The sequence below is a fragment of the Ambystoma mexicanum genome, chromosome 9 (genome assembly GCF_040938575.1).
Source record: "Ambystoma mexicanum isolate Mex_15411 chromosome 9, UKY_AmexF1_1, whole genome shotgun sequence".
Taxonomy (NCBI): domain Eukaryota; kingdom Metazoa; phylum Chordata; class Amphibia; order Caudata; family Ambystomatidae; genus Ambystoma; species Ambystoma mexicanum.
Window position 1 is genome coordinate 378,499,061 of NC_090931.1, and position 17,322 is coordinate 378,516,382.

A 17,322-nucleotide genomic window follows, 5' to 3' on the forward strand; every position below is an offset into this window, starting at 1 on the left:
CTCTTCAGTGGACCAGTGACTATGGCCCTGGGAGAACGCGGTATCCCCGCCAATCACCTGACCCTAGACCCCTTTTTTGTGACCTCAATAACAATCCCTTCCCTCATAGAGTCATGAGATATTGCCACCCTAGTATTCCCCTAGTAAGTACTGGGACAAGAGAGATCAGTGAAGATCCAAGTGAAGATCCACTTCCTAGTACTGTGACGAGGAGGCACTCCATTGACCCACAAGGAAACTGGAAGATCAGTACTGTGATGAGGAAGAAGCACAGGAGCATGTGGATCACCTCTGAGAACCACAAGGAACAGTCTAGTGGTTGCTGGTTTCCGACTGGTCCATCTGGAGTAGAAATAGAGGAGGGAAACTAGGAAGTGTTGTCAAGCCTTTCCTGGAAAAGCAGGAATACTGTGCTGGAACAGAAGGGGCTGTGGACTACTGCAATACCCAGGGAAGGGGGAACCCTTGATCCCCAGCAGCCTGTGGGGAACTAAAGGAAGCTGGAGTCTCCCTCACCAGGGGAACCAAGAACACCAGTGTGCATCCCAAAAAAGGAAGAACCCTTCAGCGCTAGCAGTGTGCAAGGGGCTAAGGGAAATAGGAAACTCCCTCACTGGAAGAGGTCAGCTGGAGAACTGCAGAGAGAGGCCACCAGGGGAAGCCAGTGTGAGTGAATGCCCCCTACCCCCCCCCCTGGTTGCCAGTGTGAGTGAATGCCCCCTACCCCCCCCCTGGTTGCCAGTGTGAGTAAATGCCCCCACCCCCTCCCCTTGGTTGCCAGTGTGAGTAAATGCCCCCCACCCCTCCCCTTGGTTGCCAGTGTGAGTGAATGCCCCCCACCCTCTCCCCTTGGTTGCCAGTGTGAGTAATGCCCCCCACCCCCTTGGTTGCCAGTGTAATGCCCCCCTCCCCTTGGTTGCCAGTGTGAGTAAATGCCCCCCCACCCCCTCGCCTTGGTTGCCAGTGTGAGTAAATGCCCCCACCCCCTCCCCCAGGTCGCCAGTGTGAGTGAATGCCCCCACCCCCTCCCCTTGGTCGCCAGTGTAATGCCCCTCTCCCCTTGGTTGCCAGTATGAGTGAATGCCCTGACCCCTTGGTTGCCAGTGTGAGTTAATGCCCCCCAGACACCCCCTTGGTCGCCAGTGTGAGTGAATGCCCCCCACTCCCTCCCCTTGGTCGCCAGTGTGAGTAAATGCCCCCCACCCCCTCCCCTTGGTCGCCAGTGTGAGTAAAGGCCCCCCACCCCGTCCCCTTGGTCGCCAGTGTGAGTGAATGCCCCCCACCGCGTCCCCTTGGTCGCCAGTGTGAGTGAATGCCCCCCACCCCCTCCCCTTGGTTGCCAGTGTGAATAAAGCCCCCCACCCCCTCCCCTTGGTCGACAGTGAGTAATGCCCCCACACCCCTCTTGGTCGGCAGTGTGAGTAAATGCCCCCCAGATCCCCCCTTGGTCACCAGTGTGAGTAAATGCCCCCACCCCCTCCCCTGGTCGCAGTGTGAGTGAATGCCCCCCACCCCCCTCCCCTTGGTCACCAGTGTGAGTAATGCCCCCCACCCCCTCCCCTTGGTCGCCAGTGTGAGTGAATGCCCCCACCCCCTCCCCCTGGTCACAGTGTGAGTGAATGCCCCTCACCCCCTCCCCTTGGTCGTCAGTGTGAGTAATGCCCCCCACCCAATCCCCTTGGTCGCCAGTGTGAGTAATGCCATGGTCGCCAGTGTGAGTAATGCCCCCCCACCCCTCCCCTTGGTCGCAGTGTGAGTAAATGCCCACCACCCCCTCCCCTTGGTCGCCAGTGTGAGTGAATGCCCCCACCTCCTCCCCTTGGTCGCCAGTATGAGTGAATGCCCCTCACCCCCTCCCCCTGACCACAGTGTGAGTGAATGCCCCCCACCCCCTCCGCTGCCCCCATATGTCTCAACTCCCCCCACTCCACCTGCTGCCCCCTGTATGTCTTACGCCCCCACCCCTCCTCTCCACCTGTATGTCCCCACTCTCCACCCCCCTACCTGCCCATGTTTGTCTCCACTCCCCTTCACCTACCCCCTAGTCGTTCCTTCCACCCCTCTCCTCCCACCCCAGTAAGTGTATGTAGTTGCCCGCGATATCATGAGATTTGCTCCAGGCTGGTGCCCGTTGATTGAACCTATGTAATAGTATGCACTTGCCACTGTCCAATAAGTGACTGGCCCCATGCTATTCTATGTATGACACCAACTACGCAACTATGTGTAGCTTCTCTCCTATGTATCTGTGCCGACACCACGCCCTTGCCCATTGAACATGACCACGCATTCATGAGCTGCTGCCGCCATGCAACCCTTAGGTAGCACCTAATGTATGCATTCTATCTTGACCTCGCAACTGTTTTGTAGCTGACGCCATGCAACATGTGGCTGGCACCATGCTCTTGCCCACCAATCTATGTAATCACTGTTATGCTCTTACTGTAATTGTCTGAAGCAATCATCTATGTATGTATGCCTTCTAATTGCATTAATGTAACCAGGCAAGCCTTCTTAACAGCGCCACGATGCCTGAGGGCAGTGGGCGCTTTACAAGTTCAAATAAATAAATAAAATAAATAAGCAGCAGAAGCTTATCAGAGTTGTTGAGGACCGGAACCCTTGCGGACCAAGTGCAGAGGTATGTGGAGGGGGACCGGGAAGGCACAGTGAGACCCCAAAGGCTGAGGTTGGGAAGGGGTGAAAGAGCACCCCAAAGAGACAGAGAGCCTGGCAGAATAGTGAACTGGGCCTAGTTAAGAGACATTATAAATCTGAAAGAGGGGTCTGGGACCCAAATGAAACTGGGGAAGCAACACGAGAGTACAGAAGGGTCCAGAACCCATTGAAGTCTAAGGTAGCACCCACACGAGGTGCTGAGCTACAAAACAAACCTGAGAGAAGGGTCTGGGACCCACATGTGAAAAGCCAAAATAGAAGGGTCTGGGACCCAAGGCAGTCTCTGGCAGGAGAGTACTCCAGGGCTGTCAGCTGAAATATGTGGCAGTCCTCCAAGACACAGTACCTGGATGGAGGGCGAACCAGGTTGGCTGTGCCAGGAAGAGAAAATAAGGGAAAGAGAAAATATGACCCTTGACCTAGCAGGAAGTAAGACTGACCTAGCGCCTGGCAGGAGAGTATACCAGGCAGACTGGGGGTGATAAGCTGAGGAGCTGCATATTGCAAACAGAGTGAACATTACAACGAGGGGAAGAGAGTTATTCCGCCTGGTGCTGTTTACGAGAATCCTGAGAAGCCAAGAGATGAGAGGTGTCCTCATGGTGCTGTGAACATTGTAACCAAGGGAAGGGGGGCATTCGCCCCTTGTCTTTGTGAGAACCTGGAGAAGCCAAGAAAGAAGAGGTGTCCTCTCAGTACTGTGAACTTTGTGGAGAGCCAGGAGAGGAGAAACCTCTTGGCATTGCAAATACTGTGACCAGAGCAAAAGAGTCATTCCCTCTGACGTTGCCTAGAGATGTCCTTGTTGAAACTTTGAACTTTTTGCTTTGATTGAACGTGGAACTTTATGTTGGCCGTTTTGAGGAGAACTGAAACCTGGAGAAGGGCCATTCCTCTGGGTCAAAAAGTCCCTTTACTCCTTTATTAGTTACAAGTGTGAGGGTTGGAATTAGGCATTTTGACACAGAATAGTGGACTATTTTGATTTCAACTGAACATCCTGACAGAGTCCTTAGTCTTTTTGTTGAGGTAGGGCAACCCCTCATAGTAAGTATGGCAAGATAGGCTTTTCTTTTCCTTTTGCTGGTGTAAATAAAAGTCTTTAACAACCAAAATTCCACCACTGTGTCAGCGTCCTACTTCTGCACCCTTACAAAGGATTGTTTAGAATTAAAGGACCAGTCATTCAAAATGCCCCCTTGTATTGCTCCTGGTTCTGACTTACCACAGCACGCAGCCATTTTCCAACGAAAGTACAGAAATCGCTATAGAATGGTTGGAGCAAAGAGTACTTACAAAAAAACATGATAATTCTCGAAAGAAAGAAGGGAACCACTCCTGGGGGACTTAAACTTGCATTGCAGGTATAAGAAACAAGTTACTTACCTGTAACTGTTGTTCTCCAGCATGGGTCTGGCATGGATTCACATGCTCATGAATATTCCTCGTCGTCAGGCCGGGAATCCTCGGTATAGAAAAAAATCAGTATCAGTTTCGTTTCTGATCTGTCTTTCTTAGTAGTAACCAACCACTGGTCTCTGGGTCATACTGCCCCCAGCCAATGACTGCCCTCTCCCTAAGTCCCGCCTCTGGCAGCCATCCTCAGATTTGGTAGCATGTTAAGTGGCAGTATGACCAAGTGAAGAGCCGCAGAGGGGTAGGCGGGAGGGTTCGCATGTGAATCCATGCCAGACCCATGCTGGAGAACAACAGTTACAGGTAAGTAACTTGTTCCTTCTCCAGCATGGGGCCTGGCATGGATTCACATGCTCATGAATAAGAGAATACATAGCAGTACACACATGCACAACCACGGGAGGTGGCAACAGGCTCAACATTAAGCAATACAACAACTCAACATTAAGCAACTCTTACCTCCTCACCAGGCTCACCTTAGGCGAACAGGTTGCGCAGCACTGCTTGTCTGACCCTGGACTCCTCCCTGGAGTCCCGATCGACGCAGTAGAATCTTGTGAAGGTGTGCGTCGACCTCCACGTCGCAGCCCTGCAGATGTCCAGCAGGGGCACACCAGACAGGAACGCCGTGGTAGCAGCGATCGCTCTGGTCGAATGGGCTCTCGGACGGCCGGGCAGCTGTCGGTTTGCCAACCGGTGACAGTGCATGATGCAGCAGGAGAGCCATCTGGAAATGGAAGTCTTCGAGAGAGCCGTCCCTTGATTCACAGTCCCAAAGTTCACAAACAGCTGTGACGTCTTCAGAAAACTCTTCGTGCGGTCCACGTAGAACTTCAGCGCTCTAGCCACATCCAGCGAGTGCAAAGTCCTCTCGGCCGGCGACGGGAAGAAAACTGGCAACACCAAGGGCTCATTGAGGTGGAAGTCCGACGGCACCTTGGGCATAAAAGATGGTTGTGTCCTCAGCACCACCCTCGTGTCATGAAAAGTCAAGTATGGAGGCTTGCAAGATAGGGCCTGGATCTCTCCCACTCGTCGTGCGGAGGTGATGGCCACGAGGAAAGCTGTCTTCCATGACAGGAACTTCAAAGGCGCTGAATGCATAGGCTCGAATGGGGCCCCCATGAGCTTGGTCAGCACCACATTAAGCTCCCACGCCGGGGCAGGAGCCTTCACCGGCGGGAATGATCGGAATAGTCCCTTCATGAATTCTTTCACCAGGCGATGAGACCACAAGGACGCCCGACCCGTCGTCCTGGTATATCGGGAGATTGCAGCCAGATTTATTTTGATGGAGGCGTGAGCCAGTCCAGCTTTGGCCAGCGACAGTAGGTACGGCAGTACTTGAGGGGCTGTAATCCGCAGAGGGTTAATCTTCTGTGCACGGCACCAGACAGAGAACCTCTTCCATTTATGTCAGTAGCACTTGAGAGTTGAGGACGCCCTGGCCTTTGCAAGAACCTCTCTGCAGTCGGCCGGGATGTCGTACCCTCCAAACTCTAGTGCTGCAGGAGCCAGGCCTGCAAGTTCAGCGACTCCGGGTTGTGGTGAAGAATGGCACCTCCCTCTCTGGAGAGAAGGTCTGCGTCCGTCGGTAGCTTGACTGGTGGGGACGTTGACAAGTCCAGAAGGTCCAGGAACCAGATCTGTCTCGGCCACGCCGGTGCGACGAGGATCATCCTGCACCGGGACCTCTTGAGCTGGTTGATGAGCCGGAGCAGCAACGGCAGCGGGGGGAACGCATAAAGAAATAGGCCGTCCCAGGGGAACGAGAAAGCATCGCCCATGCTCCTTGGCTGGGGGAACCTGCTGGCGAACCTCCGGCACTTGGAATTCGTTGCCGTCGCAAAGAGATCGATTTGGGGTTCGCCCCATCGTCTGAAGAGTCGATCCACTTGATCCTGGCGTAGTTCCCAATCGTGGCACGAGCGCAGCTCCCTGCTGAGTGAGTCAGCGATAGTGTTTTTTTATTCCTGCCAGATGAAGAGGTACCAGAAACATCCCTTGGGTGACGGCCCAATGCCACAGATCCTGGGCTTCCTTGGATAGGGCCGGGGACCTGGTCCGCCCTGCTTCCGGATATAGAACATCGTGGTGGTGTTGTCGGTGAAGATCCTCACCACCTTGCCCTTGAGGGTCGGAAGAAAGGACGTGAGGGCCCAGAACACTGTGCAGAGCTCCAAGATGTTGATGTGGAGAGACTTATCCTCCAGGAGCCAAAGGCCTCTCGCATGGAGATCTCCGGAGTGTGCTCCCCAACCTTCCAGGGAGGCGTCTGTCGTCACCGTCACCTGGTGAGCTGGGGTCTGAAAGTCCGTGCCCGCCGACAGATGGGAGCGGGTACCCCACCACCGGATCGCCTGACGGAACGTCTCGTTGAGAGGGATCCTGTCCTCGAAGCTGCCCGTCGACTGGATCCAGCGGGCGTCGATGAACTCCTGTAAGGGTCTCATCCGAAGCCTGCAAAGGCGCACCAGATAAATGCAGGAGGACATCATCCCGAGGAGGGACTTGATAGATCTTACCCTGGCCATGTCCGTGGCCAGCAGACGCTGCACCTTGCCCAGAATGGCCCTGGTCCTTTCCTCCGACGGCGAGGCCAGCCGCGCCACTGTGTCGAGCTTGGCTCCCAGAAACAGGGCGACTTGCGACGGAACCAGGTGGGATTTTGGAAAGTTGATGGAGAATCCCAGGTCCGTGAGCAGCTGGACGGTCTTCGCAGTGTGCTCCACGGCGAGCTCCCTTGTCCTTGCCCGGATGAGCCAGTCGTCCAGGTAGGGGTAGACGTGGATCCCCTGTAGGCGCAGCCGCGCCGCCACCGGTGCGAGGCACTTGGTGAACACCCTAGGTGCTGACTTCAATCCGAACGGGAGGGCCTTGAACTGGTAGTGCCGCCCTTGGACCACGAACCTGAGGAACTTTCGGTGTCTTTTTAGAATGGGGATGTGGAAGTACGCATCCTCCAAGTCCAATGACGACAGGAAATCGCCCTCCTCCAGCTGTCCCAGCACATGCTGGAGGGTGACCATACGGAACTTCTGTGCCTTGATGTACTTGTTCAGTCGTCGTAGGTCCAGGATGGGGCGCCATCCTCCTGTCTTCCTTTTTACGAGGAAGTACCTTGAGTAAACTCCGGAGCCCCGAAGCCTCTTTGGGACGAGCTCGATGGCACCCTTCTTGAGCATCGCCCTTACTTCCAACAGTAGTTGAGGGACGTGATTTTCCTTCCTGGCCACGGGTGGAACGCACGGGCACTTTTTCTGAAACTCGAGGGCGTGCCCTTGGGCCAGGGCGTCCAGCACCCAATGGTCGGTGGAGATGGACTCCCACATGCTGACGAACCTCGCCAGCCGGCCTCCCAGCGGGGTGCTTCGGCGGGGGCCCGACCCCAGAGTCGGTTCAATCTTTTTTGGAGGCCGCCTTGCCTCCTTGACCTCCTTGTCGACGACGACGACGGGCACCACCTGACTTGCCGCGTCCCCTGTAGGCTTCCTGGGACGAAGATCTTGCCGCTTGGCGTTAAGTGGAGGAGCCACTGCCGGATCCCTTGGAGGCACCTTGTCTGCCTCCGGAGCTCCGAAAGGACGGGCGTTGTTGTTGGAGCACTCCCAGTGCCCGGGCAGTCTCTGTGTCTGTCTTGATGGCCTGAAGGGACTCATCAACCGCCTTCCCAAACAGGTTGTTCCCGTCGAAGGGCATGTCCAAAACCTTGGTTTGTACGACCTGGCGGAAATCCGTGGCCTTGAGCCATCCTCGTCGTCTCAAGCAAACGCTGTTGCCCAACTGGCGGAAACCGGTGTCGGCGATGTCCGTTGCCACCGTGATGGCGTGGTCCGAAGCGATCTCCCCCTCCTGTGGGATTTCAAGGGCCTCAGCCCTTTTGGCATCCGGAAGGAAGTCTAACAGAGGGGCGATTTTGAACCACAACTCCCTGTCGTAGCGGGCTACGATAGCCAGGGCGTTGGCCGCCTTGATAGTCATTGCTGCAGATGAGATGATCCGTCGTCCCATCGTGTCCAACTTCCTGCCCTCTCCGTCTGGCGGGGAAGTTGATGTCGAGGCCGATGCCCCCCCAGCTTTCTTCTTTGCCGCCGCCGAGACGACCGAATCCGGGGTAGGTTGCGCCCGAAGGCACAAGGGGGCAGCGTCGGGGACCCGGTACTTCTTCTCGTACCGGTCCCTCTTTGCTGGCGCCGTGGCAGGGTTCTTGAGGAGGGCGAGCCCCTCATCCCAGATGTCATCAAGAAGCGGTACGGCGAGCACCGTCTTCCTTTTAGCCTCGCGCCGTTGGTAAAGGAACCCTTCTTTCTTCTTTTCTTCTGGGCAGAGCTGAAAAAGCTTGGATGCCCTGGAAATCATGGCATGAAAGGATCCAATCTTGTCGGGGGGACGCCCGAGCAGGGGGCGACGGGGGACACGTCCCGTCGTCATCTGTACCCGTCGTAGCCGTGTCCATGCCTGTATCATCCCCGTGGGTAGTAGACCGGGGGGAAGGCAGAGAAGGCCGCAGAGGTGGGAGAGGTGGCGTAGGATGCGTCGTCCTCCTCTTATGCGGTGGACTCTCCGAAGGTCCTGGCTCCGTTTCCCCCGTCGGGTCTGGCTCAGGTACCTCCGTCGGGGGAAGGGACAACCTTGTCCTTATCTCCAAGCATAAGGACTGAATCGCTGACAAAATGGCCGCCGAGGTGTCCTGCGGCACCGGAAACGATGGGCGCGAGGGCTCTTGAGGAGCCTTGTCTGCGACACTGTCGCTTTCGTCGTCGCCCTCGTCGGGATCCCTCCCGATGGGCTGGACATCTTCCACGACTTCGATGAGCTCCTCTTCAGAGGTCGTGTCCATATCCACGATGGCCATCAGCCCCTCCCCCACCTTTTCCAACAAGGACTTCGTGGGGGTCTTCTCAATGGGCCTGAAAGACGACTCCCTCCGTGGTGGCAGGGAGACTCTGGGTCCTGAGGGCGCCTCCACTGGTGTAGCCTCCACAGGCTGAGCCAGGGCCGCGGCGACATCCTCAATCGAGGTCTTAGCAGGGTGAATTAAGGCATTAAGGCCATCGCCACCCTCTGGACGCCTGGGGCCTTCACCATGGGGGGAGCGTCCGAGCCTCGCTCCCCCTCTGCCGGAATCTTCCAGATCGACCGGGGCCTCTCCAGAATCTTTGCCGGGTTCTCGAACTTCCCCTTACCCGAGCCAGAGCGTTGGCTCGTGGTTGATGGCGACGGGGAGGATGCGCCCTGCCTGGCAGCCAAGGAGCCCGACCCTTCGGCGCTCCCGGTGCCCACAGACTCGCGGTGCTTAGCCTTTTGTTGGGCCCCCGTCGCCGGGGCACCCTCACAGGACTTAGAAGACCGCTCGGACTTCTTTTTCTTCTTCTCGCCTGACGGGCTCTTCCCTTCCAGCCAGTTGGCGAGACGGAGGTGGCGATCCTTGATGGTCCGCTCCGACATGTTCCCACAAAACGCGCAGTCCTTCTCCTTGTGCGTCTTGTCCTCATGGAGACAGTAGAGGCATAACGAATGCTCGTCCTCCTTGAAAACGTTCTGAAGCTGGCATCCAGGGCAGGTCCTGAACAGCTTCGCGGGCGTCGAGCTTCCTTTCTCCTGGGCCATGTCCGGGGTAGGCCTTGGAACTTCTGGAATCCTACAAAAGCGTAACTCGATGAAATCTTCACCCTTGAGGGGCGTAGAAAACTCCGAAACGGATCCCTGTTGATCGGATGTAGAAACGGTGGAGCTTGAGGCTCTATTTAACCGAAAAATGAGAAAAATCTCCTGAAAAAGCGCGAAAACGCAGCAAAAGCTCGAGAGCTACAGCACGAGGACTCCCAACACTTGAACGTGCGATAAAAATCTGAGGATGGATGCAGGAGGCAGGGCTTAGGGAGAGGGCAGTCATTGGCTGGGGGCAGTATGACCCAGAGACCAGTGATTGGTTACTTCTAAGAAAGACAGATCAGAAACTGATACTGATTTTTTTCTATACCGAGGATTCCCGGCCTGACGACGGGGAATATTCATGAGCATGTGAATCCATGCCAGACCCCATGCTGGAGAACAAGTTGAGAATAAAATGTGTTAAAAATAAAAATAGATATTTGCAGGAATAGAAGCAGATGATGTCGATCCAACCCCTCTGCTCCCCTTTAATAGGAAACTGATGTCAAATGATAAAACAGAGAAAAAAAAGTATACACAGAGGAAAATCAGTTGACGTACGTCACTCTTAGAACAATTCTACATAGGAGCTCTGAAAACTGTGCTCCAAAAGGTGGAAGTGTGTTTGCCATTAGTAATGAGTTTCAATGGCAAATGGCTAATAAGGTGCTCCGAAATCAATTAGAAAAATAAGCTGAAGTAAGACATCCCAAGCCTGATGAAAATAATTCCAAAAACCCTATTAATCTAGGAAAGATCACACACAGGAGAAATGTATACTTGTGTGTCAGGATACTGGTAATATTATAGACTATAGGCCTCATAACTAGTTGGCAGGTGTGGTATTAACGTATATCAGCACGTTACCACACCTGCCAACTCCCGAGTTGGAGGTCATTCCGCTACCTTATGTGCAAAAATCACTGGTATTACCGGTGCCGGTAATACCAGCAAAATCCCCCATCGAGTCCAGTGGGACTCCATGGAAAGAGGATTTACTCCGGCTACCGGTACTTGTAATCCGGCGGTTATTCCGCCAGACTGAGTGCCAGTATTGGTAATTCCTTATAATGAGCCCCTATACCTGTTATAACCTAACCTCTAACAATGCAATCTCTGACATACCGTCCTCCCAATACCCACCAACTCCTGCACAAACACTAACATTAACCCATGATAAATGGTTTACATAACACCTACTGACAGGTTCAACGTTACAAGGGCTGAAAAGCATCTGTCAATGGTCAAAAGGGGATCATCTACCAATTGACCAGGGAATCAACGAAGCTAAATCTCTAAAACACAGTCTCTACCTTTCTGAAGACCACATTCTTGAAATACTTGCATTTAAAAGAGAACATTTTGTCTGGGTGACACTTGATGACTATATGAAACCCAACATTACCCAAAAAAACATTGAGGGGGGAAAAAGATTTTTAAAAAATATAGCTAACCATGGACTAAATTCCAAGTCCCACACACCTATCACTCTACTAGGTAAAAAAAAAGAGTGTTGTGATACCTGTCTCTCTTTGCGAAGTCCTTGAGAGTCCACATCCTGAGATGGGTTCTGATTGGGTTCTTCTCCAGGCAGTGTGAATACTTCCAAGAAATTGGAAGGGACAAGTCCTTGTTGCCCACGTAGCTCTCCCTATAAATACAATATATCATTTTAATAATATAATTATAGTCTCCAGGCTTTTGGCACTTTTAACAGTTCATAATAACATAACAATGTTCATACAACATCATAATAATGAACAATGAACATGATAGTTGTGATACTTATCTAGAAGCATTCACTAGGAACAATAAAGTTGATTTAATCTACTATTAGGATGTGCTGTAGAATGGATACCCATTTAGCAAGCACTAAACCTAACTTCTCTGATTTGTACACTTAGAGTAGATCAGAAAATACAATTTAGGATTCTTGAAAATTCGAAATAAAATGGAAATGTTGTGGATTCATTATTATACATTACAAATATATTAAGCTGTTGCAATATGACTTTTGTCGCAAAATACAACAGATTATACATATTTTATATACGCCACTGTGCATTGCAAACTAATCTTCACACAAACCTCTACCACACAAGAACTTTCTTGTAGTTGTGCAGTATTTTTACCAAATTAAAATCACTCACTTTTCCATATGTGCCTCTTCTTGAACAGGATTTGTTGTGTTTAATTTCAGATTGACTCTTATCATCTCATTTAATTATGTTTCACAGTGTTTTTATAGCACATGACACAACAACATGAAGTATCACAGACATTACAATAAAAAAATACTGTAAATTCCATACGCAAACAAAACAGTTACAAATTGATTGCAACCATTCATCACATCTATTTCAGAATACAATCACTAGCACACGCTTTCTAGGTTTGTGTTCGGTTTGGACTTGTTAGTGCATAGAAAGGGCTAATAGCCACAATCACCCACCCTAAGACAAGGAGAAGCTTTTAATATGTGTCTCGAATCTTCACTACTGCAACGTATCCTCACTATTGCAGACAGTCACAAATGCACCACCAAAACCCTTCACACATGCAGCAGCAATCTCGAAAAGGTCATATTTAGCTCACTCATCACTACCGGGAAACACAGGAGCGTTATAAATTACTTAACATATCATACCACCCTCAGACAACCACTCTGGTATACACGTCCATTAAGGCTCATCAATGCATGCTCTATAATTCTACACACAGCTGACATCGCTAAATATATTACCACAGATAATCTTAATTCACTGTTCCTGGTGTGCAGATTATGCCCAGACGAGGGAATCAAATTAGTGGATAATCTCACACATTGAGGGTTATGTTTCATAATTGGATTACAGCGTTTGAATGAGCACAATCCTGGCTTCAGGAGAATCACACTTCGTATGAGTTCACTCAGTAAAAAAAAAAATGACAGGCAGCAAGGTTGGCACCCATTTTAAAGACTGGTGTCACTCCGCATGTGTCCGCCTTTGCTGCTAGTCAGTGGCAGATGAGAACGCCAGGCTACAGTAACTCAACGTAACAAATTAAAAATATTGAGAGGTTACAGTTGCATTTAGTGTGCACTGATTTTCACGTGGGAGAAAACAAACATTTGGCAGGTAAGGGAAATGAAGCACAAGCAGATGACCGCTTTTTCAGAAGATCAATCTGTTTCGGTCAACGGAGGAAGGTCGGATTAGGATTCAGATCTTCTGGTTTCGAAGTCAGAAACTGTGAAGTTAACAAAATCATGTACATTTCATCTCCTTTTCTAATTATTTTTCACAGCCTTTCACAGTGGTGTCTATTTTATATCCAAGCATTCGCACATTTGGCTAATGGGAAAGCTGAGACAGAGGAGTAAATATATGTGTCCAAGATCACACTATTGTGAACAAGTAGGGAAACCAGGATTAGAATCAGTGGCATTATTTCAACAAAATCATAAAGTATCCCAGAAGAGATCTCTCAAAACACTTGATTGCAGAATGACCTCACAGGGAAGTGCATCAAATGATCCCCAAACTCTCTAGCCGGCCACTGTAAGGTTGTTAAATAGAATTTCAGGGAAACCCGAGACTGCAGCATTCTAATTAACAGTGACTGATGATGGACACCAAAACCCTACTGTTTAATACGAACACAAAAAAAGCATTCTAATTTAGCAGATCAGTAATCGGATCGGTTATGTTAGGGAGGCTGCAAATCAAGCCCACAATGGTTGCATCCAGAAAGGTAGGGGCAGCAGTTGCTACACTTAAACAATACCCATTATTATAATCCACACATTCAGGCTCCTACATCTTTTAATTGGTCACTAGACAATAGCTATTCATGGCAGTCATTTTGGTATACTATTGCACTATAAACTGGTGTTCAGTGATTTCCCCCAAGGTCAGGTAGTTCTGGTGAAATGGGAAAGCATGTATTAGAAACGAATAACCGTGAATTTTTCGAATCTGAAATGACTGAGGGAGAAAAAAACTAAAGTATTTATTTAGAAAATAATTTTTGGTTTTTCCTCCCACAGCCATTTCGGAAAACACGCTCCCATCCACCCTCTTGGCAGCACACTTCGCTGTGTGCCACTGACTCGCTTTGTCCCTGCAACGCCTGTTCCCTTCACTTCCGTGATCGGGAACTGGCGCTGCAGTCCTTTTAAAACATTTTTTTTTAAATAAAATTTTTCAGGAAGTGGGGGACACCCCTGCGCCCTGAGAAGCCATTACAGTGAACAAGGGTGAGAGGAACACCCCCGCAACCACTGGTCCCCTTGTTCAATGTCATGGCTCCGAAAGGGAGACTTAATCGTAATATTCGGTCATACATAACTGTCTGATAGCCGAAATTCGATCAAATCTCCCATTCGTTTTTTTTTCTGAACAAATCTTTGGATTCCATTAGAAACTGGTTCTTCAGATTCTAAAATCATCAACTTCACCACTAGGCTGCATCCACTTCCTTTCCTCTACGTCTTTTGATTTAATGTAGCACATTATACTGATACTCAGACAATTTTCACTGTTCGGCAGATAACCAGATAACTTAACTGGAGTACAGTGTGCTAAATGTATGTGGCTAACATCACAGAATTCTGTTCAAGTGGCAAAGCCTGGACTAAAATCCATATTTTCTTGTTAAAATAATTTGCAGTTTAGCCACTATAACCCTCACCCCCATTTATTTAATGGGATACTGTGAATTTCTTAGCACTACCACATTTAGCCAATAAATAAACAGAAAGCAGGAAGATACCATGATTTTCCCAATCTCAAACAGTTCTGGCCAAGTGAAAATGTTAGGATTAGAATACAGATCTTTGGTTTGCAGATTGAAAACTATCCACTAGGGCTCTAATTTTCCTATTCTAACTTTCACATCTCCTCCTCCCCTTCCTTTTATCATGTGTTCTCCCTGTAAAGACTGGAGGGGGGTATCTGTACTTCTGCCCTCTTATATGGTTGGGGTAGAGGCACTGAGCACCCCAGCCAAGGTTCTCTATATGGTGGCAATGAACGAGCAACCAAGGCCTAAGCTCTCAGGAGGTGATGCAATTCGGTTTTTTTAAGTACAGTGAGTCCCAAAGCCCCCACAAAGGAATGTTCACAAACTATGTCAGGTGATAACACATCTTCTTTATAAAAAATAAGTTTCAGTAAAATATATACATATAAATAATAACCCTTTTTTACTTTGGTAGAGCTCTTCTAATAATGGCAACAATATATATAATATGTGGAACCACACAATATTTAGATTCATAAAAAATGCACCAACTGCTGACCGTCTTTAAAAAGCATGTGAATTGCTAAGCATGGTGTAACTGCATAGATAAAGGATGAAAGGCATGTTAGTTTCAGAACATAGGCAACATACTCTCTTTAGACTAAAATAGTAATACTGTGAGAGGATCCCCACCCCTGGGCAACCTGTAAGGGACATTTTAGGGTGTACCTTATCTTGTCTATTTACAGCCCAGTCTATACATTGTTCTGCTTTACTTCTACAGGTTCCCCCACCCAAAGTACCCGAGATGCCATAGGAGAACAGGATTAAAGACACACCTAGGACCCCTGGATGATTCCTGGGGCTGGAAGATGCTCTTAACTTGTCACAGTACCTTTGGTGCATTGGCAGGCGAAGTGGTGGAGTTTCTTGGCTTCACTCGTCAGAACCCCTTGAGGATGGACCCCCTTTGCAAGAAGGGGTTGCTAGGATGTCAAGGCCAAGAGAAAAAGAGGAACCAGACAGTGTCGGAAAGGCAGCACTTTCGGTCTTCATTGTGGTATCCTTTGGTGGGTTGTTAGTCCGGCTGGGGGGGGTCCCACGAAGGTGAAACTTGCTGTAGACTCCGAAAAGGGCAGGCTGAAGAGGATGAGAACCTTGGGGACCTTGGATGCCTTTCGGTGGCGACGGGTGTAGAGGCAGAAGTAGGTGTCGGGTTTCAGGATTTTGCGGTTTACCAACTTTTGGTTCTTCGGTGCTGCAGCCGCAGCACAGGCCTCTGGATGGCTTCTGGCAACCTGGACTCTACCACTAGACTGCACCAAGGCTGGGCCCTCGGGACGTCTTCTTCGGTTTTTGGTGGAGGGAAACTCAACCTTCCTCTGCACACACAGCAAACTGGGATCTTCTTTGGTGGGAAAAGTGGTCAGAGGGATGTCCCTTGAAAGATTCTTTGATCAGGTGGAACGTTCGCAGCTCCGGGTATCAAGCAACACTATGCCAGGTTAACCCCTCTTCTGGGCGATACATGGCAATCTGGCTTCCAGCGGCCACGAACACTCCTCTGGACCCTGGGTGACACAACTCGACTTCTTTTCATTGCGATGCCCAAGCACTCCTCTTCTGGGCTCACAAAGACCCCTTCTCCGGATGGCAGGCACACAGGACTGGCTTCCAGGGTACTTCTGATGATGAGTGCAAGTGGACGACTGTGCCTCGTAGCTCCGGAAGAGGTTGCCTAAGCAGGTCCTCTCTTGATTTCGCCCTGAAAGTAGCTGAAGACTCATTCCTCCGACTGGACCCAGGATGCAAGCTTGCGGATTCAGATTCAGAACAAATTGGTGAGCGAGGGGTCCTTAGTTATACACACTTGTTCCCCATTCACTCAGGCTGAGCCAGGCTCAGTCATCCAATCATACACGAGTGCATTCATGCAGGCAGCCAATCAGGCACACGGGCATTCCGGCCATTCACCCAAACGAAACAACCATAGCACAGAAATGTTACTCACTGTAGTAAGTCTTAGTTACTTACCTGTAACTGTATTTCTCCTTCATTGGTATATTTCATAGATTCACATGCTTGAATATTCCTCGTCTTCAGACTGGGAATCCTCAGTGATAAAAATAATTATATATTTTTTTTTATATACACACATTGCTACATAGCAATGCATGTACATAGCCCATTATGGCCGATGGGTCCTTCTATTGTGTAGTCCCTCCACCTCATTTTGGTCCATTGTGATCTCAACCAATGAGGTGGCAGTGCTTAATCTCCGCCCCATGCAGCCATCTTCAGATTTTGAACCGTAGAGACTACAGTATGATGGATGCTGAGCATAGGAGCAGCCTCTCAGGGGAGGCGGGTGGGCGCATGTGAATCTATGAAAGATACCAATGCTGGAGAAATACAGTTACAGGTAAGTAACTAAGACTTCTCCAGCATTGAATCTTTCATAGATTCAGATGCTTGAATAGAATACCAAGCAGTTAAACAAAACATGCCACCATCATATCCACATATGCAAATACAGAAAAAACATATTTCTGATCAAACCTTTACCATGCAGCATCACAATGGTTACATACTCCGGCAAAGGTGGGAAAAGGAGGCTGGTCCTACCTTATGCAAAGAGATGGCGGAGCACTGCCTGTCCAACTGCAGTTTCTTTGTTGGTTTCTTCAGCTAGGCAGTAGTGTTTAGCGAATGTGTGCAGAGTGCTCCATGTGGCGGCTCTGCATATGTCCTTCAGGGCCACCTCTGCGTGGAATGCTGTTGACGCCGCCCTCCCTCTGGTGGAGTGCGCTGACGGTGGTCTGGAAAGGGGTTTGCCTTTCGTCTGAT

At 50.2% G+C, this 17,322-nt stretch overlaps 1 protein-coding gene across 9 annotated transcripts in view; it reads right to left on the minus strand.

Moving 5' to 3' along the window:
• TSPOAP1 (TSPO associated protein 1) overlaps window positions 1–17,322 on the minus strand; it is a 3,887,333-nt gene that overhangs the window by 254,747 nt on the left and 3,615,264 nt on the right. For all 9 annotated transcript variants that reach the window (XM_069614850.1, XM_069614845.1, XM_069614847.1 and 6 more), the window contains one exon: window positions 11,273–11,401. In XM_069614850.1, the coding sequence (XP_069470951.1) occupies window positions 11,273–11,401 (129 nt within the window). The remainder of the gene's footprint in view (window positions 1–11,272; window positions 11,402–17,322) is intronic.